At 38.7% G+C, this 26223-nt stretch overlaps 2 protein-coding genes across 9 annotated transcripts in view; one reads left to right on the top strand and one right to left on the bottom strand.

Moving 5' to 3' along the window:
- Positions 1-9105, top strand: part of b9d1 (B9 protein domain 1) — a 49456-nt gene extending 40351 nt beyond the window's left edge. For 2 of the 3 annotated variants that reach the window (XM_078558962.1, XM_078558965.1), the window contains exons 6-7: positions 984-1051; positions 8414-9105. In XM_078558962.1, coding sequence (XP_078415088.1) covers positions 984-1051; positions 8414-8580 — 235 coding nt within the window. In that variant the 3' untranslated portion in view covers positions 8581-9105. Of the gene's footprint in view, positions 1-983; positions 1052-2011; positions 2242-8413 lie in introns of those variants that run through there. The other variant, XM_078558963.1, reaches the window with a different exon arrangement.
- The window catches only part of epn2 (epsin 2), a 71379-nt gene continuing 50560 nt past the window's right edge, over positions 5405-26223 (bottom strand). For 2 of the 6 annotated variants that reach the window (XM_078558943.1, XM_078558944.1), the window contains 6 exons: positions 23982-24089; positions 22584-22737; positions 21706-21894; positions 19984-20079; positions 18358-18576; positions 5405-10952 (listed from right to left, as the gene is read on the bottom strand). In XM_078558943.1, coding sequence (XP_078415069.1) covers positions 10633-10952; positions 18358-18576; positions 19984-20079; positions 21706-21894; positions 22584-22737; positions 23982-24089 — 1086 coding nt within the window. In that variant the 3' untranslated portion in view covers positions 5405-10632. Of the gene's footprint in view, positions 10953-14814; positions 15647-18357; positions 18577-19983; positions 20080-21705; positions 21895-22583; positions 22738-23981; positions 24090-26223 lie in introns of those variants that run through there. The other 4 variants (XM_078558945.1, XM_078558948.1, XM_078558946.1 and 1 more) reach the window with 4 other exon arrangements.

The following is a 26223-nucleotide window of genomic DNA, read 5'->3' as shown; positions in this document are numbered from 1 at the left end:
TGGCCTTGTTGAAGAATAATCGGTAGTTAGTGAGCAGAAAGAATTAGATAGAGATTTTGTACTTAGCTGGACTTTTAAAAATATTCCATTGAGGTTTATTCTCCATCCTTGTGTGGCCTGTGTTTATTATAGCTATCAGCTGTGAACTGGGGAAATTTTCAATTCACAAGAGGAGAAAATGTGGCAGTCTCAGCTTGAAAATAGATTATATGCTAGATTTTTACTTGTCTCATGAAGTTTTTGAAGGCCTGCGACATTTTTAATCACTGCATATTGGTAGGAATTTGACTGCTTGGAAGGTTTCTGCATTCAAAAATGAGTAGGAGACATGATTTGGAGCAGCATGCTTAAATGCTTCCTGCTCAAGGTTCAGGAGGTGGTTTAGGGTAACATACGAGCTTCATAAATATCTCTCAGTCCTAATTTAATCATATAAAACTGTTTCTTGCTTTACTTTGAATCCTTGTTTTTTTCCCCCCCAACAGTAATGGAAGACACTAGGGGGTTTAAACATAACTTGCATTTTTATTCCTTTTAAAACAGTTTTCTAACTTTCCATTGGACATAGCAACATTCACTATCAAAACCACAATGTTGTCCGAGTCATTTTACTATGGAGTGCATCAAATGTGGTTAATCTCCAATATCCACACATGGGGTTCGATTCTCAATTCACAGCCCAGGTGTAAAACTGCCACCTGAAATAAAACTGTGCTACCAATAATGGGTGACAGATCCACAATGACACTTTCTCATAACTGCCAGGGTTCTTTCTGTTGGGTAGAGACTCCTTGCTAGGCCACAGTAATCTATAATCCGGCCAGTTTCCTGGCTGAGCTACCTCCATGCATTAGAATTTGTTAGGTGTATGTGGTCTACAACATAGTGAATAAGTTTGCTGAGTTGTCAGGGTAGCAACAGGATTTTTTCTTCTACTTCTCAGTCATAATTTCCATTAACGATTGTTTTGTTCTTTTGTTTAGCTGGCTCATGGGAAGGCGCCCAGAATTCACAGATCCTAAAGTGGTTGCACAAGGGGAAGGAAGAGAAGGTTTGTGTCAGTGAACGTTATTTCCAGTTTACATGTTTTTGCTGGACAGGGGGATGGCAGCTTCATGTGATCAAATCATGGCAAATGATTTGACAAGCAATGGCATCTGAATTTATATTTCAAACCCTGGGGAAAATGATGCCTTTATAGAAATTAAATGGCACTTCATTGAACAGAATTTCTCCTGCCCCATAGTATTGGAGTAAGGTCACAATCTTTGCCCTGGTTAAGAACTGTGCTAACCAGGCTGCAATAAGAATGATCAAGCAGGAAGTTTTGTATTTGGTTTGAATTTAATTAACTGCCACTGTTCTGGCATGTTGTATGTTCTAGCGCAGCAATATTGCTGATTGGTACATGTAGGGGACTTTTTACAAAATCACAATGAAGAGAAAGTGTCCAAAACAAGAATAACTATCCCATTTTTTCAAAGATTTTATGTAGATTCTACTGTTTGCAAGCATTAGTTAAGTGATACAACCAGAATTACTTAACATTAAAGTATTCTAACAATGCAGAAGAAAATTATGTTGCTACTTATGAATTAGGGGCAGGAGAAGGCCATTCAGCCTCTTGAGCCTACTATTCCATTTGATAAGTTCATGGCTGATCGGATTGTGGCTTCTACTTTCCTGTTTACCTCCTATATACCCTTTGACTCCCTTGTCAATCCTTAGAAGTATTCAATAACCTTGCCTCCACAGACTAACAACCCTCAGAATAAAAAGTCCTCTTATCTCCATCTTTTTAGCCTCCATTGGGAAAGATCTGTAATTTAACTAAGCATGTTAGGATGACAAAGGAAGGGGATATTCCCATGCTGTTAGAAAAAACGAACTTACTTAATACAAGGAATGATTTTACATGTAATGTATTCCTTTAAATGGTTTAAAAGTTTTACAGCAATTGTTGATGGAAACAAATGGAATATTCACAAATGTTTTTCTTTTGCATGTTTAGTTACAAGGGTTTTATCACAAGGCTATGTTACCATCTCTTTCAACATTGTCACCAAGGATTTGAAGAAACTTGGATATGATTCAACCCCTACTAATAATCATCATCCTGTATTGTCAGATGTTTAAGTGGAAGGGTATTTTAGCATAAAGTTATAAGAACAGTATGTCTGTAGCCTAAGGTTCAGTATCACCAGTTACTCCTCAAATTCTCCTCTGATCAGGAAAGCATCTAGTTAAACATTGTGACCCAAGGGGATCATAACATAATATTGCACCCGTGTTCTGCCTGAAAAGTATTTAAGACAGTATTCACAACCATTCAATCAAAGGTGTACTATAACATATATGACTGCATGATTGTCCCACTGGCATCTGACTTTTTATAGGTATGGCCTGGAGTCACTCAATTGCCTCATTGAAGAGTAAACATTTTGCTTCTCATGCTTTATTGCTTCAGAGGGAGCAAGGGAAAAAGATTGTCCACTGACCCCCTCCCATTCTGCACGTTGAGAATTGTCCTGTTGACCTACCAGTCAAGGTCATCATAATTGAAAAGCTGACCTCTTTTTAAGCAATATCTGACATTATGAATAGAACTACATTAAAAATCTTCTCCAGGTCATATAGGTAAAGTTTCCAAAAACTTGAGGTAAGGGCTATAAATGTACAGGTGTGGAACACTTTATTCAGCTTTGCCCTTGCCCCTAACAGATGCGGAATAAAGCTCATGTTTCAACACTATGCCTGTCTTTTCTCAAAACTTCTGACAGACGTTAGATGTGGCTCAATAGTAGCGTCTTGCATATACTAGCCAAGAGGTGAAACATTTTAAGTAGGCAAAAGGACTCCACAGCTTGACTGGAGCACTTTATCAGTATGGTCAAATGTCTAAATACATTTACTGTCGCATGTTTTCTTCATATCTGTTGTAACAAAATGCATTTGAAATAGCTACGATTCAATCCATTCTAAAATTTGAACTGAGAGTAAGTAATATTATCCAATAACTGTAGTTGTTATGGAGTGCATTTTCCATGGTAAATCTTTTGTATTTAAAAAAAAAACAACTTATTAAAGAAACAACAGAATTTGACTTCTATCCATGTGTGTTTGTCAGTATTAGGACTATTCTCAAATTTCATACACTGTCAGTGATGATACCATGTGACCACCTAAGATTTGGGGAGGAAAAATTGAATCTTTGGACAACGAGACTGGCATTACTCATTTTACCAGAATGGAAATAAATTTTCTCCGGCGGAAAAAACCTTCTGCCTTCTATGAATACTCTTATGCTGAGCAAAATAGCATTGGTGACGCATTTGGAGATCTGGAAAATGCCGAGAACAATAGGAGCACATTCCATTGATTGACTCACTGAGATATAGCTTCCACAGACTAGTTTTGAGTTTACCTCTCTTCAAGCGCAGGGCTTGGTCTCAGGTTCTACTGTTCTGAACAAAGGTGAAATAGTTTGCCACTGTCTAGATTATGAAGGAATTATTCAAATGGCATTCTAACAACAAACAAAATGCAAAGGCAGCACTCCACAAAGAAACCGCTTTCCCCACTTCCCTGGCCATGATGGCCTCCTTACGTCACACTGTTACCTTAGTGCTAGGGACCATTTTGTCGAGTCCTTCTTGGTTGTCTCCTGCCATCTAACCACCTAATGATTATTATGAACAGGTAGTCTCCTAGGCCTCAGCCTACAGAGAGTCAGATGGTTTCTCAGCCAACCCTGCTGTCAGGTAAAATCAATCCCATAATCTTTGAGAACACTTGAGAAATCCTTTATTTTCTGTACTACAAGATTGGCCTTAGCGGGAATCGCTTAAATAGGGCCCAAGCCATTTGTTCACTGTGTAAGCTTGATGCCGAAATCGGACGCAAAGTTATACTGCTAGATAATGGCTACCCTAATCAGGTCATTGGTTGCTGTGTATTACGCACACAAAAATGGGCCTAAGGCTGCCATCTTTGGACATGAGAAGTGCCCAGTCTATGTCAGATTAGCCCGGAAGGGTACTTGATGCCAAAAAGATGTCCTGCCCACAACACAATAATGCATATATGAATTTCAGTGTCAGTGTGAGGCCAGGTACACAGGCCGTATGTCCCAAAGACTGGCAGATCATATTAAACAGCACATCCCTTCGGCTGTCTGTAAGAAGCAGAGCACTGACTACTTAATCAGCCAGTGCTTGCAAAACTCAGAACATACTGGGTCGTAACCTCTGACTAGCGTTGGAAAAGGCTGGCCTGCAGAAATTAGAAGAAATGCCTACTTACCTGGTCTTGAAAATAACATCGACACTTCTGTTTGCTGGAGCTGCATTGAAAGACTCCTCGCAGGCCCCAGCGAAGTCTAGATCCAGTGTATTCAAGGAGGCCACACTTTTTTTTACGGCACAAGCTGCCGTAAAGCAGTTAAGTTTAAAGGGCCAGGGAAATTGACAGGCCAGGGGAAGGTACGTGTCTAAGGTATATAGATAGGATTTGGGGTTGCCCAGGGTAGTTGGGAGGGTCCGGTGTTTGAGGAGTGGGGGGTGAGGGGGGGTGGCGGGGTCCGAGGTTGGGTGGCAACCAATTTAAGATCATCAGTCGGGTTCGCAATGTGGCTCACTTATGTTTGCTAGAAGCTACATATATTCATACACGTGAACTTGTCCTCTGCAGGTAAAAGGAATATATCCAGGCATTGCACCCTTTTTTCATTCTTGCATCATCCTAATGAGTATAAGATGAAAAGCTTCAAATGCATTTCTCCTTTCTTAAGTTCTGAATTACCAAATGACTAGTTTACCTATAAATGCTACCTAATTTGATTGCAATCAGGATATCTAAGATTTTTCTCAAAGCTCAGTGGCTAACTGCACTTTCCAGTGTGCTATTAAAGCCTCAATCAGGAAAATCCCTCAATCTTATATTTTGTTTTGGCAATCCATATCAGTTGGGAAACATTAGCTTAGGTTTTTGCGTTAGTTTATATCGTTTATGAACTGACAAGGCAATTCCATTGATTAGTGAAAATGATAAATGCCTACCCACATGTCGATATTTTATTCCATGTTCTGCAAGGAAAATAGTTGCATTTATGCAGCAACTCATCACATCCTTAGCATGTAACACATCGCTTCACAATTAATTGAAGTGCAATTACTGTTGTTATGCATGAAAACAATGAAATGCATTTCCTTCTCAACTCCGTGTCTAACACTTCCCATGTAATGTCCAACTGTCAATTCTGCATCCATGTATGTATATAATGCAGGGTTTTATAGTTAATAAAGCAATCAAGAACACAAATGTGGGATTTGAATATGAATTAGTAACTTTTAGGAATATAAATATATATTTCTTATAGAAAATAAATGAAGTATCAAAACCACAGTAACAGATACCAACAATTTAATTTCATCATTTAAGCAACAGGCCCCTGGATCTTTTCTGCTGTTCAAATGGCATAAACAATAAGATTTTGTGTGACTTGCTACAAAACCATTACATAGAAAATAAGATACAGAACATATGTTACAATAGTACAAATGATAAATTATATTATACAGTAATGACAGTTGAGCACAATACCACAAAAAAGCAGCCTGCTCCCAGCATTATGAATGAGTTTGGTAGATATACAGAACATAATACATGAAAAGGTAGGTTACTCACCATTATATGCAGTAGTCCTCATTCTTTAAATGTAGTTATCCTTTGCCTTAAAAGATGTAAGCCAAATAACTGGAAAATTAAAGATTTCAGTCCCTCTACTGGGTTTTTCAATTAAAATCTCAACAACTTGCTTTCCTTGGCATAATAAGTGCCTATTGCCTCCACTTCCCACCAAGAAAAAATGGTTATCTTAATTTTCAAATAAACAGGTGTAAATTAGCCTGTGTGAAAAGACCAGGCCGTATCAACCACTCTCATATCTCTAAGAATTGCACGCTGCTTCGGCCATATTGCTTCTACTGCAATCGACTTGAGATAAGTGTTTGGTAGTACTATAACAATGTGTCAACTCCAAGTTAATAACTACAATTCACACAATACTCAATCCAACCTGCATTATAGCAATCACATACCGAAGTGTTGGTAATCCCAAACAACCAGCACTAGTAAGGGGTTTACAATTCGCCTGCTGATTATACTGATTATTCACACTGAATAATGTGGCAACCTCTGAAACCAAGGCATGGAAATGAATCCTGACAAAATGCAGAGATGATTGCACATGCGCAGTGGAGCACTTATGTTTTCGTGGAAGCCAAAGTTCTCAATTGTGAGCAAAAAAAAAAAACTTTCCCATGTTATTCAATGCATTCATTCCAAACAGATCAGATATAACAGACACTTGCATTTGAAGAGTTTCAGGTCTTTTTAGGACTTTATGCAGCACTATGCCAAGGCACAGAAACGGGTTTGCAGCCACAGTCTGCCACTCTCAAGTTGCTGATTTTAGCTATGTTTCCCTACAGCAGCATGGAATAAGCCACCATTTGTTCAGTCTTATGCACCTCTTTATATTAGGGAGAAGAGCAGTATCAACAGACACTCAGAAGCAGAATGCTTACATACTTTCTGGATGATCGATTGTACATAACTTGGAGATCTAATAAGGAGAGGAAATAATGAAGATACCCACGCAAATGCTCAAAAGTTAAGGGTATATGAGTTTCTGCAAGTTCCAGAAAATATTTTAATCAAAAATTTCTTCTTAAATTGCTGCATTTTAAACAATGTAGATCAATAGTGTAATTTTCTGAACTCGTGTGACTTCCAGTCATCTATCTTTCGTAAAAGACACTTCTACTTTATCTCAATTAGAGGACAACAAAATAAGTGTGAATATTTTTGAATAAAAATGTAAAGAACTGAATGAAAGCAATTACAAAATTAGTACATATTGTATCCTAGACAAAACCTACATGGAAAACTAAAAGTAGATTTTATGAGAAACTATGATTTTTTTTGAAGGAGTGCAAACAATCAAAAAGTACTGGTGGCTGAGGTAGTTTTATTGTGACCTTGCTGCTCAATGTGAGCACAGGTCATTTTTTTCTGATGTCCAGAATATTGCCCTCTGGTAGGGCAATTAGCTTTCTTGTTTTCTGGAGGCTATCTCCTATAAACATTTTCTTCTTGCAAGTATTTTGTAGGAATCTCTCCAGATTCCCTGAAGAAGTCTACCAAATGGTTTACACTACCTAAATTTTCTCCAGTTTGCTAGCATGTGTAAGGGTAAATTCTGTGACTAACAAAGAGGTGATTAACAAGCAGGTCCATACCTACCATGAAAGTTGCTTGAACAGTGGGTTAGCATGATCGTGTAAATATTTTGTTTTGGAGGAGCTCATCCAGCCCTGGAACTACTTTCCAGGTGTCTCTAAATCTTGGTGCAAAACTAGGCAGGAAGAATCACTGCAATTACTCAAGATATCTTGAATTCCATGCTTAGTGGGAACATTGGTTTGGCCCTGATCCATCACAAATAAGTGATTATTACAGAAAATAAACTAAGCCAAAGTCACACAAGTAGCAGCTAGGAGAGGCTGTAATATACAGAACAGGTTAGGACATGTGAAAAAAATAGATAAGCATGTGGGTGTAAGGTGTTAACTTCCATCTGTGATCCCGTTCTTTGATTTTCCAGTTCTATGGCTTACTTAATTCATGGTGTGTTGAGGATACTGAATAATAAAGGACAAGCATTTAAAGTATTAACTATGCAAGTGACCAAAAACCTACTGTATAGCTTCCTGTAGTAAAATTAATACATAGCAACAGTACACTGAAATTACACAAGTTACAGGTGACAGACTACCATACATTTACACTGATGCAGTTATGTAATAGAATGACAGTAAATAAAATTTTTACAGTACATAATGAAAACAGTTATTGATACAAATCTTACCAGAAGCTTTGTATAAATTTTAGTGACTAAATGCAAGACTATACAAGTAGTGGCTGCACTCTTAGCATGCATACTCTCACACTCACTTGAACCCCAAGAACTCAAAATAAATTCAAAATATCTTGTCTTGTACAATATAAACATATATGTGGTAGATCAAATAGGATCACATTCCAAATGAACGTGCTTAGTATGAATTTTATTTGTGGCATTTCTATGTTTAATATGCAGATCACCACTTTCTGTATAAAAAATGCACACACTAGAGTGTGAAATTAACTTCAAAAGCAATACTCATTCAGAAATTGAGAGTTTTAAGTTACATAATATGCCACACTTTTATTGATAGTAATGACTTAAAAAAAAGTAAGGTGCACACCACTGTAGCCTGGATATGCTATAACTAGACAAATTAGTTTGACACGAACAATTATTCCACATCCATATTTTAAATTATTACTGTGGTTATTTTCTTTTTCACAGCCTGTTGTCTCTATCTAAGCAAAATGATATCAGTTGGAACTCAGCATTTCACTCAAATATGGATGACAGGTGATACAGAACAAATCTCTATTCAACTTCTGAATGCAGATCTGAGCAGGAGAAAAATGCAACAGATTATTCACAATAGTTATCCAATGTGGGTATGAAATATTGTATGCTCATGTTAAGTGTTACTGGAAGAAATGGTACCTGGCAATTGATGTCCACATTGAGCAAATGTTCATCACTATCATTATAATGCCAAACTGCTCACTATCCACTGCCCTGTAAACCACTCCAAGACATTGTTTTAACTTAATGAATAGTATAGAAATGAAGGCTATTGTTTTTCTTTATAAAAAGTGGATGAATTTGGATAAGGAAAACAAATCCAAGCTTTTCACTTCCCTTTAAAACAATACTAATGTGCTGCTGGCCATGTCTACAAACTCATTTCCTAGCCAAAAAAATAAGAATATTAAGAACAAAAAGAAATGGACTCTAAAAAACACTCAAATGTCACAATCCACTCCTGCCATCTCAAGAGGTCTTAACAGAAAATTCCTCATTCATTAAAAGCAATACGCGGACTGATCACTGTAGTCTGCTCATTAAGTTACTAAAATACAAACATAGGACTACTATTTGCCTTCTCTGCATAGCGATTCACCCTTAAGTACCTGTCTGGTCATCCACTGATTCAAAAAGAAAATCTGTTTTCAAATTCATTACAAAACTTTATAAACTGCTATGTACTTAGTGTTGAACCAACATGACACACTTAACACAAGAGACAAATACACTCTTCAGTTACTGGATTCCCTTTTCTCTTCTAAAATACAGAGCTTAATCTTAACTCAACAATGAAGCAAAGATACAATTTGGACCACACATTTCATGGCACCTGTCAACACAATGTTTTAAAGCAGATAAAAAACACGCTTGCAAAATCTTACCAAAATCCCTAGACAGAAAGATTAAAAATAGCATAAAACTTTTGTAAACTACAATATGGTTGCAAATTACAGACTCTAAAACTTGGCTATTTAACCTTTACATGAAGACTCATCTATTTAAAAAAGCTGTGCAAAGTGTACAGGATTAACTGCATATACCGAGTCTGGATTAGCTTAATGTTTGCTTTACTTAGTAAAATCTTAAAGAAATAAAATGAAAAGCACCTAGATTCCAAAGTTACACTGATGTAAGTTTTTTTCCTTTAAACTCTACTATTGTCTGGTGTCTACTCTGTTTCATTAACAATGGTGAGCACTACAACCTTTCACCTAGACAAGTGTTTTAAATATTCTAGAGAATAGCCATTGTCATCATTAGCAAATCTCAGATTTCAATAACAGAAAAAGACTGATGCATGCAGCTTTCTTCCACTTAAAATAAATCTCCACCGAATTACTGAAACTTGTGTAAATAGTTTGTTCATTATCATTGCAATGATTTTTAATGATCACAACTTTACAAGGCATTTCAATCCTATCAGTACTGAATCATGATTAATACTGAACAATAACTGATACCTTCTGCTTAAATAGCATCTAGTGCTGAGAATGTTACTTCAAACAGCAATTTAAAAGGTGCATGCAAGAGTCCAAACTCAAAAGCAATTTTGTAACAGCCTATTCAGAAGATAGCACAATTTAAAAACTCCTCACTGCTATGAACAGGTTTGCAAAATTATTTTCAATCCATCAGCTATGAAATCAGGGTTTTGTAGGTTTATTGGTGTTGTGATTTTGGTTATCCAAGTTCCATATTTGCTTTTATGATTAGGAAGCAAATTTCTAACTGCTGGAAACAGTCATCGTGGCCTTATAATTTTTTTTTGAAACAGGTCAATCGTCAGATACTTGTGAAATATGCAAATCAGTGATTATACCACACAAAACACTATGTTACCTTTGGACAAACTGTAATATGCACTTAAGGATTGGAGGATTCATTAGTTGTGAATATTAAATTCACGTTACTACTGTTCAACTACCATATGATACCTCCATTGGCAGCAAATAGCTTCTTTAGAAAATAGTGAAAATTAACCACTGTCAATATACACTTCATAAAAAACCAGCACAGCAAAAGCTGAACCTACTGTGAAGGTTTCCTCACCACAGCCATAAATGCTGTCTAGAATACGTTTAACTTAGCTAGCCACACTCCTATCTAGATTTTCTCTCTGTAATCAAGATCTTTCCTCTGCTCTTTTATAATAGGAAAGGATTAGTTGTAGACGTCTGGGATGTAGGTGGAGGGATGCCAGTTGATAAAAGTGGTTGGGGTATTGTTCCAGCAATGTTCATTCCTGTACCCATCCGACCAATAACCGGCACTGGTACCATGCCCATTGCCATTGATGCTGACATGGAGCTGAGCGGCATTGGTTCCATACTGACTGCAGGTACGGTGCCAAACGTAGACGGTCCCGAGGCCATCAAAGGACTTGCTCGCATTTGGTTCAGTGTAGGAGGCTGCGGCTGGTTAATTTGAAAGGGATTAATCTGAGTGACTTGGACTGGAGTTGAACCTACAAAAAATTTATAATTGAACATCAGAAAGTAAGTTTTTACAAGGCACACAAGTATTAGTTTATTAAATTACAGTCTTTGAAAGCATTTAACTGCTTTTTATATCTTTATAAATTCTTATTGGTCTCACTTTTATTTGGCTACACACTATAGTAATAGGCAGAATTATTAAAAAATTCCCTTTAAGAAAATCAATCATTTCTGTTTTTAAAAAAAAAATCGCAGAATAGGAAAACAAAAGAAGCTTATCTGTTCTTGTAATTTAACAATCAGAAATTCATTTACAATGGTAATGCACTCTTGCACTTGTCTTTCACACAATATGGGTGTAAGATTTCTAATTCTCTTCCACATACATTGTATATCTAGGCCAGGAAAAATATCTAATGTTATAAAGCAGTAGAGAAGTTCATAAAGTCAACAGTTAGTCTCTATACAGTGCCTTTAATGTAGAAAAGTGTCCCGTGGTTACTCAGAGGTGTAATGAGGCAAAAATGGATGCTGAGACAAAGGAGGTATTAGGTATTAGGAGGAGGATGGGATGAGGGCATTGTTGGCTAAGGCCAGCATTTATTTCCCATGCCAAATTAGGGATGGGCAAGGTGGAAGCAGGCAGTCTACATGTTGGAAAGTACATGGGGTTGGAAGCTTAGGTTGGGGTCGAATAGGATACAGAGTATGCAAATAGTTTGGTTCAGTCTGATACACTGGTTGATTGGGGAGGTGAAGAAAGAGGAGGTTTATATTCTTTCACCGACACACACACACAGGGTGTGGGCATCACTGGCTAGGTCAGCATTTATTGCTCTCGATAAGGTGGTGAGCCGTGTTCTTGAATCACTGCAGGTCACGTGGTGTAAGAACTCCCACAATGCTGTTAGGAAAGGAGTTCCAGGATTTTGACCTAGCTGCAGTGAAGGAATGGCGATACAGTTCCAACTTAGGATGCTGTGTGGATTGAAGGGGAACTTGCAGGTGCTGGTGTTCCCATGCACCTGCTGCCTTTGTCCTTCTAGGTGGTAAGGTTGCAGGTTTGGATGGTGTTGTCGCAGAAGTCTTGGTCAGTTACTGCAGTGCATCTTCTGGATGGTACACACTGCTGCCACTGTACATTGGTGGTGCAGTAAGTGAATGTTTAAGGTGGTGGTTGGGCTGCCAATCAAGCAAGCTGCTTTGTACTGGATGGTGTCGAGCTGTAGTGTTGTTGGAGGTGCACTCATTCAAGCAAGTGGAGAGTATTCCATCAGGCTCCAGGCAAGTGGAGAGTATTCCATCAGGCTCCAGGCAAGTGGAGAGTATTCCATCAGGCTCCAGGCAAGTGGAGAGTATTCCATCAGGCTCCAGGCAAGTGGAGAGTATTCCATCAGGCTCCAGGCAAGTGGAGAGTATTCCATCAGCCTCCAGGCAAGTGGAGAGTATTCCATCAGGCTCCAGGCAAGTGGAGAGTATTCCATCAGGCTCCAGGCAAGTGGAGAGTATTCCATCAGGCTCCAGGCAAGTGGAGAGTATTCCATCAGGCTCCAGGCAAGTGGAGAGTATTCCATCAGGCTCCAGGCAAGTGGAGAGTATTCCATCAGGCTCCAGGCAAGTGGAGAGTATTCCATCAGGCTCCAGGCAAGTGGAGAGTATTCCATCAGGCTCCAGGCAAGTGGAGAGTATTCCATCAGGCTCCAGGCAAGTGGAGAGTATTCCATCAGGCTCCAGGCAAGTGGAGAGTATTCCATCAGCCTCCAGGCAAGTGGAGAGTATTCCATCAGGCTCCAGGCAAGTGGAGAGTATTCCATCAGGCTCCAGGCAAGTGGAGAGTATTCCATCATACCCCTAACTTGAGCATTGTAGATGGCGGAAAGGCTTTGGGGAGTCAGGAAGGGAGTTAATTACTGCAGAATTCCAAGCCTCTGACCTGCTCTTGTAGCCACAGTATTTATATGGCTGGTCCTGTTCAGTTTCTGGCCAATGGTAACCCCCAGGATGTTGACAGAAGGGATTCAGCGATGGTAATGCCATTGAATGTCAAGGGAAGGTGGTTACATGCTCCCTTGTTGGAGATGATCATTGCCTGGCACTTGTGATGCATAGGTTTCTTGCCACTTATCAGCCCAAGTTTGAATGTTGTCCAGTCTTGTTGCATATGAGCATCGATTGCTTCAGTGTCTGAGGAGTCATGAATAGCCTTCAGCCGTTTCTTGAAATCATGTGGAGTGAATTGAAATAGCAGAAGACTGGCATCTGTGATGCTGGCAACCTCAAGGAGGAGGCCAAGATGGATCATCCACTCGGCACTTCTGGCTGCAAGTGCTTCAGCCTTGTTTTTTGTAATGATGTGCTGGGCTCCTCCATCATTGACAATGGGAGTATTTCTGGAACCTCCTCTTCCTGTTAGTTGTTTAATTGTCCACCAACATTCACATGGCAGGTCTGCAGAGCTTAGATCTGATCCATTGAATGTGGTACCACTTAGCTCTGTCTATTGCATGCTGCCTCTGCTGTTTGGCATACAAGTAGTCCTGTGTTGAGTTTCACCAGGTTGACACTCATTTTTAGGTATGCTTGGTGCTGCTTCTGGCATGCCCTCCTGCACCTTTGATTGAGCCAGGGTCGATTCCCCAGCTTGATGGCAATAGTAGAGTAGGGCATGAGGTTACAGATTGTGGTTGAACACAACACTGAGCTGCTGATGGCCCACAGCACCTCATGGATGCCCAGTTTTGAGTTGCTAGATCTGTTCAAAATATATCCCATTTAGCATGGTGGTAGTGCCACATAAACACAATGGAAGGTATCCTCAACGTGAAGATAGGACTTTGTCTCTACAAGGACTGTGCAGTGGTCACTCTTACCACTATTGGATAAGTGCATATGCGACAGGTAGTTTGGTGAGGACAAGATCATGTTGTTTTTCCCCTCCTGTTGGTTCCCTCACCACCTGCCATAGACCCAGTCTACTGAGCCACTCTTAGTGATGAACATTGAAGTCCCCCACCCATACTACATTGTGTTCTTGCCACCCTCGGTGCTTCCTCCAAGTGGTGTTCAACATGGAGGAGTGCTGATTCATCAGCAAAGGCAGGGTGGTAAGCAGTAATCAGGAGGAAGTTTCTTTGCCCACGTTTGACCTGATGCCATGAGACTTTATTGGGTCCGAAGTCAATCTTGACAACTCCCAGGTCAACGTTCTCCTGGCTATGTACCACTGTGGTCTGCCCTGCTGGTGGGATAGGGCATAACCAGGGATGGCGATGGTGATGTCTGGGACATTGTCTGTAAGGTATGATTCCGTGAGTATGACTATGTTGCTTGATTAGTCTGTGGGACAGCTGTCCCAACTTTGGCACAAGCCCCTACTTTGCAGGGTCAACAGGGTTGGGTGTGCTGTTGTAGTTTCAGGTGCCTAGGTCGATGCCAGATGGTCCGTCCGTCATTCCTTATTGACTTTCCTGTAGCAGTTTACAACTGAGTGGCTTGCTAGGCTATTGCGGGAGTACAGTTAAGAGTCAACCACGTTGCTGTGTGCTTGAAGTCACATGTAGGCCAGACTAGGTAAGGATGGCAAATTTCCTTCCCTAAAGGACATTAGTGAACCAGATGGGTTTTCACAACAATAGACAATGGTTTCATGGTCACCACTGCTGAGACTAGCTTTTTAATTCCAGATTTATTAATTGAATTTAAATTCCATCAGCTGCCATGATGAGATTTGAACCATTGTCCCAAGAGTATTAGCCTGGGCCACTGGATTACTAGTCCACTGACATCACCATTATACTACCCCCAAAATTGGGGTGGAGTTGGTAACAATAGTATAACGTTTGTTGTGAAGGCCTGTAATGCATTTCAAGGCAAATCAAAACAAAACAGCAAGAGATGTAAATTTCTTTTATATCAGTTTGCCTCAGATCAGGAATAGCTCAAGACTTACATTAAAAACCAGGTTTTGAGTGCATTTGGGTTTGTAGTATATCATAATGTAGCTTGCAAGTACAAACGGGTAAACAATGTCAAGCTATCCAAATTGTGTGTCTGGCACAGCATCAAACAACCTTCATGCGATTTAGAAGCAACAAAATCCCTGCAGAAAGCAGACAATCCTGTCTCCATATTGATCCAGCTAGTTCGGAGATACCTCTAGCTGGGTGAAGAACAATTTTCTATTTACATTTTACATGTGTAAAAACCCAGACTGATACATTGATTTTGATGTTTAAAATTCATATTTTCTTTTGTCAATCTATTCTTCTGAAATTGAGTGCAAAAGAAGATGCAAGTAGGATGACCCTGAGGGCTCAGCATATTTAGCTATGTCAGTGGTTAATTTTGGGTCATTCATTTCCTCACTTGCTCCTACAACCTTTCAAAAAGGTATTTCACCAACTTCCCCAAAATGATTGTAGAACTCAAAATGCAAACTATAATTGACAGATGAGAAACCATAAAAGCCACAATCCAGTGATTTGAGCATAAAATCCAAGCTCCAGTGCAGAACTAAGCAAGTGCTGTACTGTTAGAGGTGCCATATTTCCGATGAGACATTAAACAAGGTCTTTCTGCCCTCTCAGGGGATGTAAAAGGTCACATAACTCTACTTGAAGAGTAGGGGATTTACTTCCCTTATTTCCTTCAGCAATGCTGTTATCCAATACTGTATCTCCAAGAGTACATTTCAGTTCACCTGAGCAAGGCCTCAATTATGATGCTGAGCAGAAGAAAATTTGGAGGACAATGTAACAATAGCTACAGCAAAGTATGTACAAGTATCACTATGAGGATAGACCAAAAATAGGCGGTTCACAGTTTTAAAAGTAAATTAGCAGTAGAAAACAAACAGTGGTTAAAATAAATACAAGAGACACAGACTACAAGCTAGAATTAGTCCAATGAGCTGTGGAAAAGGACGAAGAATGGATATATCGATTTGAAATGCTTAAAGACAGCTAAAAGCAGAAGTCTAAGGAGCAGTGATCCAAGTTCAAGGAGAATGAAAACTGCAGGTTCAAAGCGGAAGAAAAGATGAAACAGTGACAGCATGTAACCACTCCACAAAAATCACATGGTAGACCTTGAGGAGAAGCAGCATCAACTTTGCAACTGAAAATAAAGGGCATATCAACAACTACGTCAGTGAGTAATGGTAAAAACATGATGCACAGTAAATCTAACTTGATTCCAAAATTTAATGATAGATCTAGTGATTTTACAGGTATTTCAAACACCTGCAGGGCAGAGGCAGAGAGCAAACTGCCACTTAGTTCTCATACATACATCAGAACATAGTGTTGACTCTAGTAATGTACAGTTTGTAATCTCATGCCTGAAGCTTGAAAGAATCAATTTAGGCTAACGTCAAAAACAGTACATACAAAAAATTAACTCTACAAATGCAAAAGTTGTGATTAGAGGAGGAGAGGGAAGGAAAACATAGTAAGCCTACATTAAAGGGACCAATTTCTATTGGCTGTTCCAGAGAACCATGTGCACTGTCACTGGACAACAACACCAAACACTGATTGGAACATACCACTTTGACAAGCATAAAAGTAGTCAAAGATTTCAGTGGCATAGCCACTGAATGACTTAATTAAAAAGGATGAAGTCAGAGCTGTTAAATGAGAATGAAAGCAGAATACTGCAGATGCTGGAAATCCAAAATAAAAACAAAAAATGTTGGAAAAACTCAGCAGGTCTGGCAGCATCTGTGGAGAGAGAAACAAAGTTAACGTTTCGAATCCATATGAATTCCTCAGAGCTAGAAAAACGTAGAAATGTGATGGATTTCACAGGGTTTAAAAGAGAGTGGAGCAAGTTGAGCAAGATAGAAGGAAGGTCAAGGATAGGTGGGAGCTCAGGAGAGATTGACAAAGATGTCATGGACACAAGACAAAGTGAGCTTTAATGTTAATGGCACTGGCTAAAGCAGGTGCTGATAGAGGCATAAAGATGAGAGCAGAATGTGTGTTAATAGCAGAACAAGGGTCAGCGCTCTGTGAAAGCACTACACAGAAACCAGTGACAGATGGCCCTGTGGGGGGCACGGTTGGGGGGCAAAAGGATTTAAAAAATGAATAAATAAGATAAAAAAAATAAATAAATACATAAAAAATTAAAACAACAAAACAAAATGGATTAAAAAAGGGGTAAAGAGGGAGGACAGAGTTCATGGTCTGAAGTTGTTGAACTCAATGTTAAGTCTGGAAGGCTGTAAAGTGCCTAATCGGAAATGAGGTGCTGTTCCTCCAGTTTGCATTGGGCTTCATTGGAATACTACAAGCCAAGGACGGACAGGTTAAATGGGAAGCCAGACAGAAAGTACTGGATTCATAGCAAAGTGCAAGGTTAAAGGGTCACTTTGTATCCAGGGCACATAATAATTGCTAAGGGAAGCCCAAAATGGCATGGTAATGGTTCTAACATTCTGGCTTGTCTGCAGTGAGATAGTCAATTATGTTTGGCCTTTATCTTTGGCTATCTAAGGTACGAAGGCTCATTTATGAAACTATTCTTAAATGCTAGGCATCAGATAAATGGCACGATCTGCCGATTGTAACACAGATGTGTATGCACTTTGCCCGAGGGTGATTTGTTAAGTTCACAGCATGTTTCTCGCAAAGAGAGAAAAAGTGTGTCAAAGATCAGAGAACTATTTGCCACTTTGGGCCTCTGACACATCTCAGTGCAAGGACATCTGGTTTTCCATTTATTAAACAATACATTGACAATAACCACTTACATTTTTTGATGATACACCAAATGACTTTGCATAATCCATAATCTTTTCCCTTTTTAATAGAATAAAGCTATGTACAAAGAAAGAAGCAAGCAGCAAAGTATGATGTACGCAGATCATTTGGGGAAGAAAAGCTGCTGGAAGTAATTTCCCATTCACATCATTCTCTTCCACATCTGCCAAGTTTCCACTGTTGGAGAAATAATGCTCTTTTGACTTGGAAGGAACCACAATAACCGCAAACACTTACAAAAATACCAGAGCTGTTGTACAACAAACATGCCAGTTGAAAACATCTCTTAAATGTGGTGGAAAATAAGCAATATTTCTCAATGTCGCAACCACCTTGAGGAGAGTATTAAATAACGACTTCAGTAAAACCAGTGTGGGGCATGGGAAAATCAGCAACTTAACTATTTCTAATTAGATTTGGAATTAGCCATCATGGTTGAATGCTAGTATGAAAGCCCCAAGCACAAAGGCTACCTTGTAACATATTTTCAAACTATTTCAATATATTCCACTATACAGAAAGAAAACTAAAGATTCAAGCTCTGACCTAACATAATCTCAAAACTCAAGATTTGTGATTTACAGAGCATCACCACTGCTCTTCAGAACGGGGGCGGGGGGGCGGGGGGGGCCAGTTCAATTTATACATAAAATATTTCCAAAAAGCATACCTGAAGCCAGGAAAGGATTAGATATACTGGAAGGTTGTGCAGGCTTGGATACCAGGGAATCCAGATTCACCAAAGCTGCATTAGGGCCCAGAAAGGACTCTGGTGTTTTTCGAGCTGCAGTCTGTTTTGATGGCACTGAACTAGTAAGCTGAGCATCAAATAAATCTGGACTAATTGAACCACTGGCTTTAGAGCTTCCTCCCAACATGTCAGTCTCACCTGAAGTAAAAGTTGACAAACATTTAACTCAAAATTTTAAAAAACTTTAAGGCAATTCTATAATGCAGAGTTTTCAAATGCTGAAGGTAATATCTTGAATTGTCTTTTTTATATTGGTCTTTATAACTTCCTATGTATAATAACCTGAATTAATCCAATACTACATTCTTACTATGATACTAACAGTTTGCTGCAGATATTAATAATGCTGACAAATACTACATGCACTGTAAACTAACTACAGGATCAACACATTTAACCATAAAAATCACAATCCTGTCCAACATCCCCACACCTTTCATATTTTTAACTTTTATTTATTGATCATGTAAACATGGAAACAGCATTTATGGTTGGAAAGCTTTCCAGCACTGTTGCATTCCTGCTAGCCACCTGAAGCATCTTCCTATGTATTTTGCACTTTTTAAAAAAAGGGTAGACATTAAAATCATTTCAATGGAAAGGTTTAACAATTATTATGCTGGATTTACAATTTCCATGAAAGTATCAGCCTAAAAAAATTCAAAAAATACGATAAAATATGTCCTGTTAATTGGATGTACGCATGTGCCTTATGCAAAAGGAACATAACTTGTGTGTCACAGATGAGTCAGGTGCTAAGGATACCAAGATAACTTTGGGTTAAAATTTGATAATTGTTATCTTCCAAAAATTCTAAGAACCCAGTATAAATGACGAGAGGCCAACTAGATTACTGCATGCCAGGTCATATGAAAACATCATCATTATCCTTCCACTCACATACTCCTGCATTAAAATGATTTAATTAAGGAACATAGATCTTAAAAAGTTGATTAAAAAGAAATATTAACTCTGGTTTTTAAAAAATGGCACTAAATTTAAGGCTGCATTTCAATCCTGGGGTTCTGACTTTTGGAAATTACTTAATATTAAAATTGTCAAAAGAAAATTGTAAGCATTTGAGTAAATTACAGCCTTGGAAATTACTGAATGTAAAATGGATGTTCAACAGCAAGAAGTTGAATATCAGTTAACTCTCAAACAAAGGACACAAAATAACTCAAGCACTGCAGCTACAAGTCTGTGTAGGTCTCATTTATTTGGGGAATTAAAATCCATATTCATAGGCTTCCCACTTAGTAATATGAACAACAATTATATGTCAAAATCAACAAGTATCAAATTACAGCATATACTTAAGGAAAATGTATTGGAAATGGCATGTTTGAGACACCTTCTGGATGAGTACGTTAATGTCAGCTGATGTCTCCGGTAATCGAACCACCATATGGGACTAAACATTCTACAAACCATTAGGGTTACACTAGCAGGGTTAAGTGGTTACATGCTGAAACAGGAAAGTAACAGGATCAAGAGGGAAAATGGCACTGGAGACACAAATAAACAAAATAAACATTTCATTACCTGTTTTTTTTGATGAAGCTCGAAGGTCTTCAAAATCAGCAAAGTCATCCTTTGCTGCACCATTTAATGTGCTGAATGGGTCAAAAGCTGTACCGCCTACAGTGGGAGTGGGGAGTGATAGAGATGTAGATTATAATTTAAGATTTACTTTAAACTGCAATTCATTTAAATCAGCTTGTGATCCTGCAGCATTAATACCTTATTGGTATTTAGATTATGATTACCAAATTACACAGATCAATTCTGAGAGGCAACAATTAGATTACTAGTCAAAGGCAAACATGCCAAATATTTGCATCAACTAAATCCAGGTTTACTTGCTATTTTAAAAAATATAGCTGTCATTTAATAGTGAAATGTACTTGACAAAAAGTGCAGAGCAAAGTTTTGCTATTAATCATCAAACAGCCAAACAAGAACAGAACAGATTTGCTTAATTTGCAGCCCTGAAAGCTAAATTCCACAATCCTAAAACTATTTGGACTTGAGTAGAACATCAGGTAAATCAATTTAAAACAGAGACAGTAAATGACGTACTGTCCTTGGACGTCTCTGGTATGCTTTGTGAATAAGATCAGACACAATATTTACTAAGTATTCTAGTTACATCGGTCAGAATATCAGTACTGCATCAGTTTTTAATAATTGCAATAATCAACTGGCTTTTGAATTCATGCAGCTCGAGTGTTATCTTAAAGTGCATCAATGTATGTATGATCAAATTGAAATAGCCGTTGCACAGTTGCCATTAGACCATGGGCCTACAGATAAATCTAGCTGGTTTGACTTTAAAAAGTTATGATGAAATGACAAACATGTCTGAATTTTTCAAGTTGTGACATTTCTTTGAAAATCAAACTAGCGATCAGAAATAAATCATAAGATCATAAATCATAAGAAGTTGAAATTCTTTCAGTTTGACAGAATGGGCTATACAATAGGGTTGCGATTTTTTTTATTCTTTCATGGGATTTGAAATTCACTGGGAAGGCCAGCATTTGTTGCCCATCCCTAATTGCCCTTGAACTGTGTGGCTTGCTAGGCTCTTTCAGTTAAGAGTCACATTGCTGTGGGGCTGGAGTCATGTGTAGGCCAGACTGAGTCACATTGCTGTGGGGCTGGAGTCATGTGTAGGCCAGACTGAGTAAGGATGGCTGATTTCCTTCCCTAAAGGACATTAGTGAATCAGATAGGTTTTTACAGCAATCGAAGATAGTTGTCATGGTCACCATTACTGAGACTAGCTTTATATTCTAGATTTATTGAATTCAAATTCCACCAGTTACCATGGTGGGATTTAAAACCATGTCTCCAGAGCATTAGCCTGGGCCTCTGGATTACTAGTCTAGTGACATTACCACTACACCACCATCTCCCGCATTCATCCCCTTTTCAATCCAGACACGGGCTTGAATTTTGCCCAGATAAATGCAATGGAATGCAGACAGCAGAAATAAATGATTTAAGACTGTATCCTCTATGTCCAATGGGCAGTCAAAAGCTGCTCATAATTCAGCACCGATATATCTAGTTTCACTCAGAGGGAGTTTTCTAATTCAAAGGTTGATAATGTTGGAAATATGAAAAAAATAACCCACTGGTTTTCAAAAGGTGATGTGAAGCAACTTCTGAGGTCTTTACTATGCATATTCTTGTATTATGCTTTTGTTTGGAGTGCATAATACTGACAATAGGCGGCAAAGTGGAAAATTACAAATTCACCTTCACATGATTCAATAGGCCTACCAGAAATAGAATCAGCTGAAGGACCTGGTCCCCAGGGGTCAGCTGAAGACTTCAGGACAGCAGTGGTGCTCTGCGAAGAAGTCCATGGATCATTACTTTTAGGAAGTGTTTGTGTGGCAGATAAAGAAGCACCCCAAGGATCAACAGCAGCAGTCGGTTTGGTATCTAGAACCAAATAAGACAAAAACGTTGGTAGCATCTGAAAAGAAATGTATTTTAATGCAAATTTCATAAGAATAAGATGGTTCTAGATTCCCATCCAGTAACAATGTAAACTGATATTTGAACCTGCGGTACCTACAGTGGGTGGATATTGCCAGGTCCTGGCCAGGCTACTAGAAGAAAAGCCGGATGATTACAACCTAAAAATAAGACTCAAGTAATTATTTCAAGAACTAAACTTCAAAAAATATCTGGTCCTAATGAATTTTTAAATACTTCACTGATAAGTTTACATACTATGGCACTGCCTACAGAATAAGTCTCTGATCACACACAAAGGAAATTGCCCTCAGTCGTATTTGCCTCATAGTTTATGTTTTAAGTTTCCAGCTGCCTGATACCTTGAAGAAGATATTTAGATGTCTCTATCGTTTCAATGTATTTAATTCAGGATGATAGATTTCACACTTAATTATTAAATTGCCATCCTCTGAGAATCAAAAATTATTTTTAGCACTGAGAAAATCTGAAATATTCAATAATTTGAATTAATCAAGTTAATAATACAGAAAAGTGGAAATTTAGTACTATAAATGTAAATTATCATCAGGTAACTTAAATTCCAAAGGACCCTGCAATATTATCATAACACACAAATGCAAAGAGCACTTTCACTGTACAAGTAATCATACCAATAGATTGCCATGGGTCTGATGCTACTGGACTGCTTGCTTCTCTCCATGGGTCATATTTTTCTATATGAACTGGTCGGATAGATACTTCCCAGATATCAGGTTTTTGTGTTGCTGCAGTTGGCAAGGGATCCATTAGGGTAACCATGGATGCCTGTTATTTAGAAGGAAAGAAAGTTATAGTATTTATTTCAGATACGAAAAGTCACTGTGAGACATAAACAAATTCTGACCTGGGATATATTTACATTATTCAAATTCTTTTCAGATTCCAAATTTGCATTTTCAGATTCCAAATTGGAGCAAATTTTTAAAAAGTGCTTCCTTTGTGTGTCTATTACATTTTCTTTTTACATAATTTAACATTATACAATTCATACTCTTGGGGCCCGATTTTAACCAACTTAAAACTCATTCAATTACGCAGAATTAAAATTAGGCCCTAACTTTCAGGACTGAAAGTTTATGAGTAATAGTGTTTTTTTGAAAGGGTACTAACAGCAAGGGATCTCCCCTAATGTTATTTCTTTCCTACACCATCCACAAATGAAAGGACAAGCGGACAAATTTCTCTCAATGACTGCAGGAGCTGTGCAAGAAGGGTCAATGATTGACTCTTACTTTCTATGTAAAGTGTTCATCATCGGATTTTCACCTCTCATAACAGCATGATTGATATAGAGAAATTAGCAAATGGTGATTGGTAGAAGCCAGTATTCCCATACTCCAGGATACAGTAACAACCAATATCCTGGTCTTGTAGCTGGATGCATTTTTTTTTAAATTTACATTTGAAGTTGATTATGTAACTCTACTGCTAAGTAACTAAGGCTTATATTCATCACCCCACCCCCAAAAAATAATTGAAATTCTGTCAGGGGAATAGCATACGTGATTAACAAAAGCAACATTTTAAGCCAGTACTGCTAGAGTGATAAACCAGCTGAAAAATATTATAGAAGACACAAACCATATCTTTTGGTAACCAAAAGATAAATTTTAAATGCTTATTATTGCTGAGTCAAACTTCCCCCTTCCCAACAGAGTAGTCTTAAAATATTTGCCTTAATTTCAAGATAAGTTTATTTACAGACCTTGAATCTTGAAAATTAAGAAGTATCAAAGCACAGAAGCAGGCTGTTCCAATAATTTCTTCCCATACATCATTTAACCCCATAGACATATCCTTCTATTCTTTTTTTCTCATGTGCTTACCTAGTTTCCCCTTAAGTGTATCAATGCTATCCACCTCAGCTACTACCTGTGATAGCATGTTCCACATTTTAACCACCCTCTGGATAAAGAAGGTTCGCCTGAATTCCTTACTGAATTTATTAGTAACTATCTCATATTGATGACTTCTAGATTATATTCAGAAGCAGACAGTATAACCCTCACCTTTTTCTTCTTTGGAGCTGTGCTACCCACTATTACAGCTGAATTTCTGCGGCTCTCCTCCAAGGCCATCTGAAGTCGAAGATCATCACCACGGCGAAGACGATCCTCCTGATGAGGATTACAGTACAAAATTAGAAAGAATTTGCTTTATTTACAAAAACAAGTTAGTTTCACTACTTTTTGGAACAGTTGTTCGGGTCATGACCACGATTAATGAGTTAAAGTAAGTATTGGTGGATGAAATAACAATATCAAAGCATGACAGCAACATTAGAACACAGGAAAAACCCCTGGCTGCAGAGAATAAAAAGGACAGGGAAGGGGTGTGTTGCAAGATTTCAAGAAGACATAGGGAGAGAAAAGGGAAAAGGAGTCATGAACCATCTGTGCCCCTAGAGTCGGTGGGACACAAGAACCATCTGAGCTAGGATGCCAATTGCCTTAGTTTAAGTATAACTTTTGTTGCTTAATAAATTGTCCTGATACCATTGCGTCAAGTGGCTCCTTGTCCAAAATTTATTGTCTCATCTCTGAACCTCTTACATCCTACAGTGAGACCCAAATAACAGCCTAAGTCAAAGCAGCTGATTATTCATTTGTCCCTACTTTATATGCAATTCAATTGTTAATCTTCAAATACTTTTATTAATCTATGTCTTTTGACATTTTAACCTGATCAATGCACAAAAAAGTATACAAGAAATGCTGCATTATATATTTCTATGCTTTTCAACACAAAAATCCATTTGAGTATACAGTTAAAGGAATTGGTAACCTCCTGCCAAGATTTCATCGAGTTGTGATTTTCACTTGCAATCCAAAATCTGCTCACAAATTCAGCACAATGCAAGTTGTTACCAAATCCAGAACTTTGTTGAGCAAATTCCTTTGCCATTTGTCCCAACATGGAATGCACTAAATGTTATGCTACTCAGTTCTAAACTAAACATGCGAGCAAAGTAAAAGCTGAACTGAGAATGTATCTTCTCCCACATCTTGAAGCTTTTATAGCATTTTACATACATTTCTAGACTGGATACGAGAAGGTTTTCTGGTTAACATCCTTCTTTCTACCTTGGAGCCTGTCGTTCATATTCAATTGCATCAATACTGATATGGCTAGTGTTCCTCTGAAATCCAAAACTTTCCTAAAATACCGTAAACTTAAAAATATTCAGAAAACTCAATTGTTGGATTTTAATTCACACGTTCTCAATCTGCAGGTTTCTTATCCTACTGCAAACTGCTTCATTCTAAACATGAGAAAAGAACTACATATCACTGAATGTTACCTAAATGTATGCTACATTTGATAATTAAATTTATGCTTTCAAGTTCCACATTTAACAGTTTTATAATAACTGATTACAGACGGAGAATAAATATGTAAACAGCTTTTATGTTTGGTGATTAGAAGTGGGAGGTTCAAAATGACCAGGACATGTGGCTTTATTTACTATGCCCTTTTCCCGCACAGAGCATCACCACAGCAAAAGGTACAGATTGTTTTATAGTAAAGCTCCGATGAGTCAAGTCCGAGGGAATCCTCCCACAAATTAGTGTTAAGCGAAGCTTTGTGATAGCAGAGGAGACCCCATTCCCACATGAATGCATCTCAATGTAACCTGATAAACACAGTCTATGGGCGGAATTTTCCCAAATTTGCAATAAGCGCGGTAGCAATTGGGTAAAACTACGTGCTGCCCATCGACGGCGAAGGGTTTTCACGCTGTATCGTCCCAAGCCCACCTCAGTATTTATGCTGAGAAACCCGAGAAACACAGCGTTTCCAGGGCAGGCAGACTCCTCATCCGCCCGCCATCACCCCGCCGTTGTATCACGCCAGGCACAATGTTTAAATGCCAGCCACAAGCATAGCACTCAGTGCTTCCAGCTCACCACTACTGCCAGGGAGACATGGCCCTCAATGACAAGAAGGCTAAACCAGGGGACTGTAAAGGCTAGTCCCTCGAGCGACTGCTGGATGCCATGGAGGCCCGCCAGAATGTTTTGTACCTCCGCTCTGGCTGCAAGATGGGCAGCAGGTTTGGGAAGCAGTGGCAGTAGTGGTCAGGGTCAATGCCCTTCAGAAGAGGACAGCCACCCAGTGCCGCAAGAGGATGAATGATCTCCTCTGTTCAGCCAGGGTTAGTTACTCTTTTCATCACTCAGCGCACACACACAAACCCAGCACACATCCACAGGGCCCGCACTCTCTGCCTGTTCAAGGAACATCACCATG

Source organism: Cetorhinus maximus, chromosome 15 (genome assembly GCF_964194155.1).
Source record: "Cetorhinus maximus chromosome 15, sCetMax3.hap1.1, whole genome shotgun sequence".
NCBI lineage: Eukaryota > Metazoa > Chordata > Chondrichthyes > Lamniformes > Cetorhinidae > Cetorhinus > Cetorhinus maximus.
The sequence above is the reverse complement of the archived record's forward strand: the minus strand, read 5'-3'. Positions and strand labels throughout refer to the sequence as shown.